This window comes from Oncorhynchus masou, chromosome 29 (assembly GCF_036934945.1).
Source record: "Oncorhynchus masou masou isolate Uvic2021 chromosome 29, UVic_Omas_1.1, whole genome shotgun sequence".
In the NCBI taxonomy this organism is placed as follows: Eukaryota; Metazoa; Chordata; class Actinopteri; order Salmoniformes; family Salmonidae; genus Oncorhynchus; species Oncorhynchus masou.
The window spans coordinates 68,959,993-68,972,399 of NC_088240.1; the positions used below are offsets into that span (position 1 = coordinate 68,959,993).

At 41.6% G+C, this 12,407-nt stretch overlaps 1 protein-coding gene across 17 annotated transcripts in view; it reads left to right on the plus strand.

The window, feature by feature from the left end:
- The first annotated feature begins 1,731 nt into the window (after positions 1–1,731).
- Positions 1,732–12,407, plus strand: part of LOC135520396 (E3 ubiquitin-protein ligase UBR5-like) — a 44,521-nt gene continuing 33,845 nt past the window's right edge. For 9 of the 17 annotated variants that reach the window (XM_064945926.1, XM_064945929.1, XM_064945937.1 and 6 more), the window contains exons 1-9: positions 1,732–1,953; positions 6,712–6,756; positions 6,912–6,993; positions 7,236–7,312; positions 9,463–9,585; positions 10,210–10,495; positions 10,700–10,859; positions 11,179–11,328; positions 11,951–12,162. In XM_064945926.1, coding sequence (XP_064801998.1) covers positions 1,892–1,953; positions 6,712–6,756; positions 6,912–6,993; positions 7,236–7,312; positions 9,463–9,585; positions 10,210–10,495; positions 10,700–10,859; positions 11,179–11,328; positions 11,951–12,162 — 1,197 coding nt within the window. In that variant the 5' untranslated portion in view covers positions 1,732–1,891. The remainder of the gene's footprint in view (positions 1,954–6,711; positions 6,757–6,911; positions 6,994–7,235; positions 7,313–9,462; positions 9,586–10,209; positions 10,496–10,699; positions 10,860–11,178; positions 11,329–11,950; positions 12,163–12,407) is intronic. The other 8 variants (XM_064945935.1, XM_064945938.1, XM_064945939.1 and 5 more) reach the window with 3 other exon arrangements.

The following is a 12,407-nucleotide window of genomic DNA, read 5'->3' on the forward strand; positions in this document are numbered from 1 at the left end:
TCCTTCATAAATGAATTCTTCTTAAAAAAAACAGTCAAATACTTGTGATTTGACAAAGAGTTATTGGGTATCATAAGGGTAGGATTAGGGCCCTGTCTCTGGGATACTTGATCAGCAGCCAACAACACACTTCTCAAAAAGTGAAAGACAAAGCCTGCCATCTGCTGATAGAAAAAAAAAACTTCAAGTAACTAACCCAGACAGACCATAGGTCTAAACTACTGAAGCTGTTTCTAGATGAGTAGGTACATGCAATCAATGCTTCTGCTACATAATAGAGTTATCTAAAAGACTGCACCAGGTCTATCAAAATGTATTAATACATTTTCTTCAAAAATATGTACTGCAATATACAATCTCTCAACACTGGATGCGTAACAAAAGCCAGCCAACATGTTTTTATTGCTGTGTGGAAATTGAAAAACAGGCTAAAATAATTATACCTTTGGTTCCTGCTGCCATGCTTCTTTTGGGGGTTTCTGTCATAATTAGGCCAGCACAGCACTCATATCCAGGGCAACATGAATCAAGCAGTCCATGTATGATTTTGACAGTGGTTACTGAAGGTCTATAGACAAGTGCTATATCTGTGGACCTTTTTCATTACGCCACTATACCCACTGGGCAAAAACTGGTTGAATCAACATTGTTTCCACAACATTTCAACCAAAAAATGAAATGTGATGACTTTGAACCAACGTGGAAAATGGACTGGATTTGTAAAAAGTCATCAATATAAGATAATTTTGTATTTTATTCACACACCTTTTAACTTAAATCCTATGATAGGGTATAATGCTGGTTGATTTCACATTGAATTCATGTTAGTTGACAACTCAACCAAATGCAATTCAAAACTAGACTTTTAATTGAAGTATGTAATTCCTCTCTTGAGCTGTGGGGATGTCAACCAGCAGGGGGAGCATGGGGATTATACATGGAATGGGATACAGTCATTGGTTAATATACACCTACACGAAAGTCATACTGGACAGTGATCCTCAATCTCCATGTTATAGTATCCACATACCAGTTTGCATAACGGAGAATGTTTATTTATCAGAAAAGTAATGACAGAGTGGAAAGGAAATGTCTGAATGTAAGACATGATTTTGTTTGCTCTATTGATCCAGTTTTGTCAATGTCAGAGGAAGCGTCTGTTATCATTGTTTGCTAAATTCCCACAGAGCTCCAAATGTATTATGGATTATCTCAAACATCCTTGGATTTGTTGGCAGCATTCCTTTGTGCATCCTTATCGTACACCTGGAGGCATTGTGTATAATATTCATTCTCGGAGAGGATACTGTCATAAATTATCCTACCTCTTCTGTCGGGACCAATATAAAAAACAGTATCAATTTCCTTTAAACTGTAGTCCACTAATCCTAGACATCATATATCAACACATTCTTGTCTATTGATGTTCTGTATTATGTCATTCTGTATGTTTCATGTTTGGTGTAGACCCCAGGAAGAGTAGCTGCTGCTTTCGCAACAGCTGATGGGGATCCTAATAAAATACCCAAATAACAAATAGATGTATCACAATTCAGTTACATTTTTAAAATAGCACGAGCTAGACGTCTAGAAATGTTCATTTCCTTTCTCTTCATTGCCTTTCTTCTCTAAACCAATCCCGTTCCGTTTAACATATTCCCTGTTTCTGTTCAAGGTCCAACCAGCATCCAGTTTTCGTGTGTGCTAAGGTTAATCAACATACAGAACGAAAAAGCTTGGTAGAGTTAAGATGGCGGCATGTGGGTGAGGAGGCTGTAGTTCGAAGCTCGGGATTTTTTATCATAAAATATTTATATGAATCCTTACATATACAGATATCGAGAAAATAACATTTCCCAGACACATTTGTGTGTTCATTTGGATTGGATCCATGACATCCATACACTTTGTGGTTCACCCGTTGCCCGGGACGGAGGACCAGCTCAATGACAGGTATTTGTTGCGGGCGTGGAAAATAGGGGTTTAAATCAATATATATGTGTAGGGTGTGGCACCCGACGATTATCTATTTGTTTCGAAGCAATATTCATATTGTCATGTGTATTTCAATCAAACAATTTTCGACCACATTACCGTACTTGAAGCAAGGCCCGGCATCTTGAACAAGCCTCTTCAACGTAGATAACGACGTTAGCTAGCCTGCTAGGCTAACAAGCTAGTTAGCCATAGCTAGCAGCAGTTAACGGAGCTGTTTCGTTCGTTCTCTGTCTGCCTGGAATGATTGGCCGTTGGTCAAAGTTGAGACGGACAATGGGGGGATGGGGGGGGACGTCAGTGATTATGGCATTGTAATGATCCGTACATGTTTTTTTTTTGCATTTGACATTGTATGTCATGTTAGCTACCTTTTGGATATCTTATTGTCGACTATCCAGCTGGCTAGCTCAACGGAACGTTTGAAGATGTAGCTAGCTAGTTAAGTGGCTAATAAGCTAGCTAATGTATTAGTCACTGCTAGATAACGTTAGCTAAGCTAGCCACACTTGTGCCAATATGTTTTCTTGCTAGTTAGGTACCGTTATCCAGCCAACCAACTGTAAAATAAAATGGGATTGCTTATTTGATTCGACTTGTTTATCTAGCCAACGACGTTAGTTAAATAACACACGTTAGTCGACCAACTAATATTGTTCGTCGTGAACTTGTAACTTGCCTAGTTCAATAAAAAAAGATATCAACCCGTTTTCAACGTCATAATCTCCAGCATCAAACCAATACAGTATGTGAAAACAGCGCTTTTCTATGATATGTGGTTTAAAAAAAGTTAAGGTCCTAGAAAAATGCTTCTCTGTGACATTACAGGTAGGTTTTAAAAAAATAATGATTTTCAAAACCTGCAACGAGTTTCTAGGCCAAGGGTGTATTTTCTTGGCCCCCATGTCACCGCGACTCACACTGTTTGAAAATCACTGTTGAAGATATCATTTGGTAGCAAGAACGTTTTAACTTTGTATTCTTTGAAGTACAAAACAGAAATGCGCCGTTTTCACATATGCTGGACATAATAAAAGAGGTTGAAAGTGGTGGAGTTGGCCTTTTAATTTTTTATTTAATTTATTTACAGACGTTAGTTTAAGAGAGACAAGGACCAGCTATGAACAGTTGACTGTCTGTCTTGTGACCTGCATTTTGCTCTGTATGTGATTTATAGTAAACCTATTTATATCATCCATTGAGATTGAACTGATTAATGGGCCGTTCTACTTTAAGACAGAGATTGGGATGTTGGAAAAGCACATTGAATGACCTTGAATTATAATCCAGGATATGACATATGAAGCTAGGATTTTGTACTTGTGTATAATCCAGGTCTGTACCATTGGCCACCTGCTTGGGCCTAATTTACCAAGATGGTTCAGTTGACTTAACTTTGGCCTAATACAATCATGTTCACTCATCTTGTGACAATTGGCTGATGTGGAATGACAATCAATCCCCAGGTAAGCCATATATTTTACAAGCTGCTAGCACAGGCAATGGCATGCATTCACATTTGCTATATGGTCACCATGTGCTAATATATCCCCCTACTGCTCAACTGCAGTTATTTGTCTTACCAAAGAGGTGTTTTTTACCATAGTTCTCAAGAGGCATTCTTTAATCACAAAAAAGTATATATTTGCTTACAAGAATGGGTTGTGACTCACAAGCCAGTCTCATGGACTGCTCTTGCCTTGACTGTTCAGGATGTCTTTCCATGACCCAGCTGAGTACACTAATTCTTCTCTGACCCACATGGATAAAACAGTATTTTTGTACAGGTTAGGAAGAGAACATTAGGTTGAGAATATGCAAACACATTTCTTGCAGACTAAAAATGCCCTTCTGTCCTGTTGATGTTGGTTATTAATGGCTCTGGGTGGTGTGCCTCATATATCAAGACAGTGTTGCTGGCTCATTGTTTATCTTCTGCTGACGGACTGGTTCCTGTCGCTGGACAACCCACCGGGCCTTGCCTTATAAGTCATTGCCATCCATTGGATTGTCCACTGGGCTTGCTTGACAGGAAATGTCATTTGGCATAGGCCTATTACTTACATTTTCACCCCTTACAGCTTGCATGCAACTGTCTGATAGCCTTTCCCCTTTGCAACAGGTAATATTTTATCTTTGACAAGATTTGTCCACTTTCTGCAACTGACTTTTTGTATGATATCAGCCTTCGTGTATTGACTTGCTCCCTTGAGCATATGGATTAATTAAATGTTTGTTCTCTTCACCTGTTTCCTGTCAACATAACCATTGTATTACTTAAGCCATTAGAATTAGAATCAATGCTTTTAGTAGTGTAGCCTATAGCAGTTGAAGCTCTGTTTAAACAATTGTTGAGCCTATTTGACCTGTCAATTCATAGCAAGCAAAAGGAGTAAGGAATGTGGCTGGTTCACTCATTGAGAATATAGATGCTAGAGCTGAGTCAGCCTGCCATATTTTACCCCCTTTTCTCCCCAATTTCGTGGTATCCAATTGTTAGTAGTTACTATATTGTCTCATCGCTACAATTCCCGCGCGGGAGAGACAAAGGTCAAAAGCCATGCGTCCCCTGAAACACAGAGGAAAAACAGCGCACCTGGTTAGCATGCACTGCGCCCGGCCCGCCACAGGAGTCGCTAGTGCGCGATGAGACAAGGATAGCCCTACCGGCCAAACCCCCTAACCCGGACGACGCTAGTCCAATTGTGCGTCGCCCCACGGACCTCCCGGTCGCAACCGGCTGCGACGGAGCCTGGGCGCGAACCCAGAGTCTCTGGTTGCACAGCTAGCACTGTGATGCAGTGCACTAGACCACTGCGCCACCCGGGAGCCTGCGACATGGTTTTTAAACTTCTCTACAATCAAAGATTTTGCAGGTCTAGGATGGTGACAGTTAAGGACTTGGAGTTGTACTAAATAATCACTCTGCTAAACTTGTACTAAAAAGAATGGTCACAATAGTACATACACTAAGTTGACTGTGCCTTTTAAACCGCTTGGAAAATCCCAGAAAATTATGTCATGACTTTAGAATCTTCTGATAGGCTAATTGACACAATTTGAGTCAATTGGAGGTGTACCTGTGGATGTATTTCAAGGCCTACCTTCAAACTCATTGCTTCTTTGCTTGACATCATAGGAAAATCAAAAGAAATCAGCCAAGACTTCAGAAAAATTGTAGCCTTCCACAAGTCTGGTTCATCCTTGTGACCAATTTGCAAATGCCTGAAGGTACCATGTTCATCTGTACAAACAATAGTACGCAAGTATAAACATCATGGGGCCAAGCAGCTGTCATACCGCTCAGGAATGAAACGGGTTCTGTCTCCTAGAGATGAACGTACTTAGGTGAGAAGTGCAAATCAATCCCAGAACAACAGCAAAGGAACTGTGAAGATGCTGGAGGAAACGGGTACAAAAGTATCTCTATATCCACTCGAAAATGAGTCCTATATCGACATAACCTGAAAGGCCGCTTAGCAAGGAAGAAGCCACTGCTCCAAAACCGCAATAAAAAAGCCAGACTACGGTTTGCAACTGCACATGGGGACAAAGATTGTACTTTTTGGAGAAATGTCTGATGAAACAAAAATAGAACTGTTTGGCCATAATGACAATCGTTATGTTTGGAAGAAAAAGGGTGATGCTTGCAAGCCGAAGAACACCATCCAAACCGTGAAGCACGGGGGTGGCAGCATCGTGTTGTGGGGGTGCTTTGCTGCTGGAGACACTGGTGCACTTCACAAAATAAATGGAATCACGAGGAAGGAAAATTACGTGGATATATTGAAGCAATATTTCAAGACATCAGTTAAAGCTTGGTCGCAAATGGGTCTTCCAAATGGAGAATGACCCCAAGCATACTTCCAAAATTGTGGCAAAATGGCTTAAGGACAACAAAGTCAAGGTATTGGAGTGGCCATCACAAAGCCCTGACCTCAATCCTACAGAAAATGTGTGGGCAAAACAGAAAAGGCGTGTGCGAGTAAGGAGGCCAATAAACTTAACTGTTACACCAGCTCTGTCTGTCAGGATTGGGCCAAAATTCACCCAACTTATTGTGGGAAGCTTGTGGAAGGCTACCTGAAACGTTTGACCCAAGTTAAATAATTTAAAGGCAATGCTACCAAATACACTCAATTAGTATGTAAACTTCTGACCCACTGTGGATGTGATGAAAGAAATAAAAGCAGAAATAAATAATTATATTATTCTGACATTTCACATTCATAAAATAAAGTGGTGGTCCTAACTGACCCAAGACAGGGAATTTTTACTCTGATTAAATTTCAGGAATTGTGAAAAACTGAGTTTAAATGTATGTAAACTTCTGACTTCAACTGTAGCTCCGCACATTCCCTTTGACTTTGGGAATGACCTGCCTGCTGGCATCCTGTGAGTGAAGGCAACAGTCCCATTGCAGTACTTGTGGTTATACACACCGTGCTCTAACTGTTTAAGCTATACTGCTATTTAGATTTTTTAAAAATTGAAGCTGGTGTGTAATTTTGATACTACTGAGATTCTCATCGGGCTTCTTGTTAATGTCGTGCAAGCAGATGCCTTGCTCCTTAGTCTACACAGAGTACAGACTAGTAGAAATGTCCTTATTGGCCATGGATTTCCAGACCGTTAATTGCACAGATTCATACTGTGAACTGGAATAAACAATCTCACTAATGTCAATGTTTTTTATTTAATTTTTATCCTTAACAGACTTCGTGAAGTGTCGGAGAAACTCAACAAATACAACTTTAACAGGTAAGACCTGAATATGATGTATTTTAACTGTGGAATAATCAGCAAATGTATTATTCAGCCATGTCTTTCAGCAGGGACCACACTCCACAGGTATATAGTGGTTTTATAGGTTTTCTACATGTTAACATTCACTACATTATCTGTTTCCAATGCAGTCATCCACACCTCAACCTGCTGGAGCAGGCCTCCTTAAAACAATGTGTAGTTGGCCCAAACCATGCTGGCTTTCTGCTTGAGGTAACATCGAAGGATTTATGTATATTACAATCAATAACATTTGAGCTGTACTGCCTCTACATTTTGGATGGAGGTTGTGATTCCAAATGGCACCATATTTCCCTATACAGTGCACAGTCTTTAAAAAAAAAAAAAATAAGAGCACCATTTATTAATAAAACAAATATTTTTGTAGTCTTTTTTTTGTGACATGCCATCACCTTTTCCTTTTTGATAATATGTAGTAATTTTTTTCTATCCAGGATGGACGTGTGTGTCGGATCAGCTTTGCTGTCCAGCCTGATCGTTTGGAGCTGACCAAACCAGATGGCAACGATGGGTGAGACTGTTTACTCTAGGAAAATAGTTTAATCCTAATGGAGTTAAGAGAACTTTATATACCAGGAGTTGCATTAGCTTTTAGAAATTGGTGGTTTCGAAACATATACCATTAAAAAATCTGCGTTTTTAAACCATTTCACCTGCGTTTTTATATTGAAAGGTTTTTTGTTTGTTGCTTCAGTAGAGTGATGAACTATATAGTTGTACACCCCTTTTCTTCACACAAAACACATTAGTGCAACACATTCGTCAGAAAATTGTTTTCATCCGATGACAACAGAAGTGCAATGCTATTTGGCTAGTAAATTAGATTGCAATGAAAAAGAAAGGTATTTTTTTGCAAAAACGATGGGTGGCCATCATATTTGTTATGTTTGTCATCGAAAGAATGTAGCCAGCTACATTTCCTAATGTTTTGCCTGATGAATATCTTTTTTTGTAACTTGTTACTGAAAAAACTACACTGGAGGAAAGTACCCGAACACATCATGTCAGTCAGAGCACTGTCTGGTGATCCTATGAGAGGGCAGAGATTTCATCTGAGTGGGCAAGTGCAACTGAAGCACAAAATGAGTCCTTTTACATTCTTGATTTGGCGCGAACCCTGCCTGAAGCCGAGCAGAATTGACAAATAGAAGCGTTTTAGATCTGCATTTACAAAACGCAGCAAGATATTTTGTCTGCCTTGACTCCTGCATGCTGAAGCCTAGCAATGGTGAGCCCTGCGAGTTGAGTTCCACTGAGTTCATACTAAGTCCTTAGGCTTACTAGTTGAACGGTTTCATTATGTTATTACTTAGTCACTTAAAACGCTATGACAAATGAAAGACCAGAAAGTGTTCACTGTGCTGAGGTGTTTTGCATCAATGTATGTTTATAGATAAGTCATTGGTATTTTATTCCATCTCTGCAATTTACTGTCCCAAACAAAAACTAGACAAAACAAAGCTCGCAATGGTATTTTAGCATTTAGAAAATCTAGGCAGTGTTCTGAAAGCCAATTGCATTTATGAATGAGCTTTTCTTTGTTTTATTTTGTATGAGCAAGAATGCCCTTTTAGCTTTTGCTCGGGATTGTGTTGGTGGCCGGCATGCATTTGTGAGTTTCATTGATAGCATATCTTACCAGCAGAACAGCTTCAAACTGGGAACTAGGCCCTCTAGTTGCAAAGCATGCAAGTGAATCAGCCTGAGAATGACTGTTGAACAATGTGACTGGTTTACTTTAAGCTTTTCTGCAGAGCATAAGTTTTGTTGCCTGGCACAGTGAAATAAGCTGAACTTTTCAAAAGAAAATGAGATGGTTTCAGATGGTAATAGCTTTGCAGTCAGCTCCATTGTGGGTTACTGGAAAGCCTTACTGTGGAAAAAGCACTGCACATTTTCAATCAGTAACTTTGACAGCTGACTGAACAAAGCTCCACTCAGAATACTATCCAGTCACACTGCACTATATTTCATTTTTTTTACAGTGTCATACTTGTGTAATAAATGATAAACAAATGTACATTTTTACAGGTCTGTGTTTTATTTCTGCAGAAGTCTGCACAACTCATTGTTAGGCCTATTATACTCAGTTGCTAAATAAAACACTTCTATATTTTGTGTGTTGCTAAAATGCCTTATCTTAAAATGTATCTGCGTTCTTTCATTGGGAAGCAATTCACAATATATTGAGATACTGTGTACAAAAGAGTCATGGGTTTGAATCTCAGAGAGGACATTGCTGTTATGGTCCGTCTCAGGCGTTGCTTGTGATTTGGTGGCAAGTATGTAATGCAATTGACTCAAATGTAGACTGCAGCATTTATTTAACACAGTACACTCCGATGATATCAAATGTTCATATTTTAGGAGTTAGCAATCGCAGCCCTAAAAAATCCCAAGAACCTTTAAAAAGGAATAAGTCTTGAAGGCGGAACGAGTTGCAGCCAATTCTGATTCCTGAGGGTGTTGCCCTGCTAGTCTCCATTTCCCCTGTTGTTTTTTTATTACCTTAAACATAAAAATGTAAAAGCCCTAAGACATGGGCCACAACCTGGGATTTCCACTCCCAGGTTGTCGTCTTAATCTTTGGTCCCATCATGTGGGACTACTAGGTATGTAGTAACTGATCTGATCTCCCGTCTTCCCGTCTTTTGTTTCCAGTTCAAAGTTGAGTGGCAGTGGTTCAGGGACAGGAAGGAGCTCCAGGCCAGGCAGGACTAGTGATCCTCCCTGGTTCCTGTCTGGCTCTGACACACTGGGCAGACTGGCAGGCAACACCCTTGGGTAAGTTCTGGCAGTAAGGGCCCTCAGGAAAAACCTCCCCTAGACACACTCGGGTAAAGTCGTTATATGGCTTCATGTGCATTAGTGCCACTAAGGCCTAGACAAAGACAGCTGCAGGAGGACTGCTGAAGTCATTACTATCCAGGATTCAGGTATTGTCCATGTAAAATGAGATGACGTGGTCAGAATCAGACCTTGTAGCACAGAGTTGTCCTGGAAATTGGGACCTTCAATCCAAAGCAGCAGCAGCTCTGAGGTTAAAGGCATAAACATTAAATACCTATTGAGCTTTGATAGAAATGTGCTGTGGGCTGATTTTGAATGAGACTAGGTGAAAGCAATCTACCATCCTCTGTTTTTTCCACCTTGTTTTTTTTCTTACCTTACTGGCCCCTTAATTAGATTTAATGTAGTCAAATTCATCTCTAAAAAATGACAAGATATTTGCTACCAAATTATTTCTTCAATATTGCGGTATGCATAAATACCCTAGGACCTCTGCTCTCTCTGTGAAAGCCAGCTGTACCACGGTTAATTGCTGATCCAGTGTGCAGGCAGGCAGCCGTGTGAGTTTCTGCTGTTTGGCTGACTGCTGTGCCTGACCTTCGCCTTGTGCTATAACAGGAGTCGCTGGAGCTCCGGGGTGAACGGTGGATCAGGAGGAGGAGGTGGTGGCGGCGGTGGCAGCAGCAGCAGTGTAGGAGGTGCAGGGGGAGGTGGTGTAGGAGGAGCTGTCAGTGGAGGTGGTGGTGGTGGAGGCTCCTCTGGGAGGTCATCTACAGCTGCCAGGGACTCGAGACGTCAGACCAGGGTGATCCGCACAGGGAGGGACCGGGGCTCTGGTCTCCTGGGCAGCCAGCCCCAGCCTGTCATCCCTGCCTCGGTCATCCCAGAGGAACTCATCTCCCAGGTTAGACCCACTGTCTGTCCTCAACTACATTTTTATTTAAATTCTGGAAGTGACCCCACCATATGACAATTTTATTGCCTGACCAGAGCCCCTCATATAAAGGGCCTCAACACATGGCCTTCACTTCTCTCTGGTGCTCAGTCACCACCGTCACATGGTTGATTTCTGGGTGGTGATCTTCATGTTGCCTCCCTTCTTCCCCAGGCTCAGGTGGTCCTCCAGGGGAAGTCTAGGAGTGTGATCATCCGGGAGCTCCAGAGGACCAACCTGGATGTCAACCTGGCTGTCAACAACCTACTGAGCAGAGACGATGAGGACGGTGACGATGGCGATGACACAGCCAGCGAGTCCTACCTCCCTGGAGGTACCACTTTATTTCACCTTGATGTGTATTCTACAGCTTTCTCATTAAGATGATAATCTATTGCAAGAGACTCAGCATGGCAGCTTTGTATGAAGAGCAGAGGGCTCTCAGACCGTTTGGTCTGGTTTTAAGGGGCTTATGTGAATGCTTTATGTAGATAGTTGGTATTTGCTAAATTTGTGAATTGCTACATTTGTGAAACTGAGTTTTCACAATTCTAAATGCAAACGTCTTTATTAACCTATGGGTTTGACCCTTGCCTGATGGGACAGTAATAGTCATGTCATTAACATCCCTCTCTTTTGTGTTGACCTTATAGAGGACCTGATGTCCTTGCTGGATGCTGACATCCACTCAGCCCACCCCAGTGTCATCATCGATGCTGACGCCATGTTCTCTGAGGACATCAGCTACTTTGGCTACCCCTCCTTCAGACGCTCCTCCCTGTCCCGCCTGGGTTCCTCGCGAGGTAACTGACCACACGGCACTCAGGGCTGCTGCCTAGGGACCATCATCCTCTTCTGTAGTCAGGAGATGAAGATTGAAATCATATTTCTCTTCCTAAATAGTTGTAGTAACAAGTTACCTTATCCGTTACCTAAATGGATGTAAGATTACTTTTCACCACATATAGTATATGCTTTTAGTTCTCTGATGATCAAGGTATATTGTTAAAGTCAATACTAGTCTTTCCTTTTCAACCTGTCGGCAAAGCCCATGTGGATGTGGTGCTGTGAATGTGTGTTCAGTATGCTGCATGGCCATAATACCTGTTCTTCAGTGAGCCCTCTGAGAAAGGCCCATTAGACCCTGTCATTACAGGCACCACTCTCTACTGCAGCCTTATGCTGTAGGACAAACCCTCTCCCTCGTAATGCATGTCTATCTCTAATCTATCCTGACCTGTCTTCCTACCTCACATTTCAACATGTGAGTGTGCAGACAGGCACCACTATTAACTTTCACCTTTTTACTGCCAAAACCCTCTTATTTGCATAATTCTAAAAACAAATTTCTTTAATTTGTTGACGGGTCTTCCCCAGAGAGTGGCTTACTTTTATCCCACTGGTGTGACCCCATTGCCATACCAGTTCTCCTTCTTCCCTTAGAGCGTGACTCAGAGCTGTTGCGTGAGCGTGAGTCTGTGTTGAGGTTGCGGGAGCGAAGGTGGCTGGATGGGGCCTCGTTTGACACGGAGAGGGGCTCCACCAGCCGCGAGGGGGAGCCCAGCCTGGACAAGAAGAACATCCCCGTCCAGAGCCCTGTCTCTCTGGGCGAGGAGCTGCAGTGGTGGCCTGACAAGGTGGGAGGATGGGGACATTGATCGATTGGTTGATGGAATAATTTGATTAATGGCAAGGTCCACTCATTTTGGTGTTCATTCATTGATGTGATGTCAATAAAGCTTGTTCAGGGAACATGACAGCATTAATTTATCATGTTAATTGATTTCCCACTTGGTTTATTTCTATCAATATGTTTTAAGTTTTTGCTAGGTCTATAGCCTCCATTGTTTTGGGTTAATATGCACAGATCAGATGAGCACAT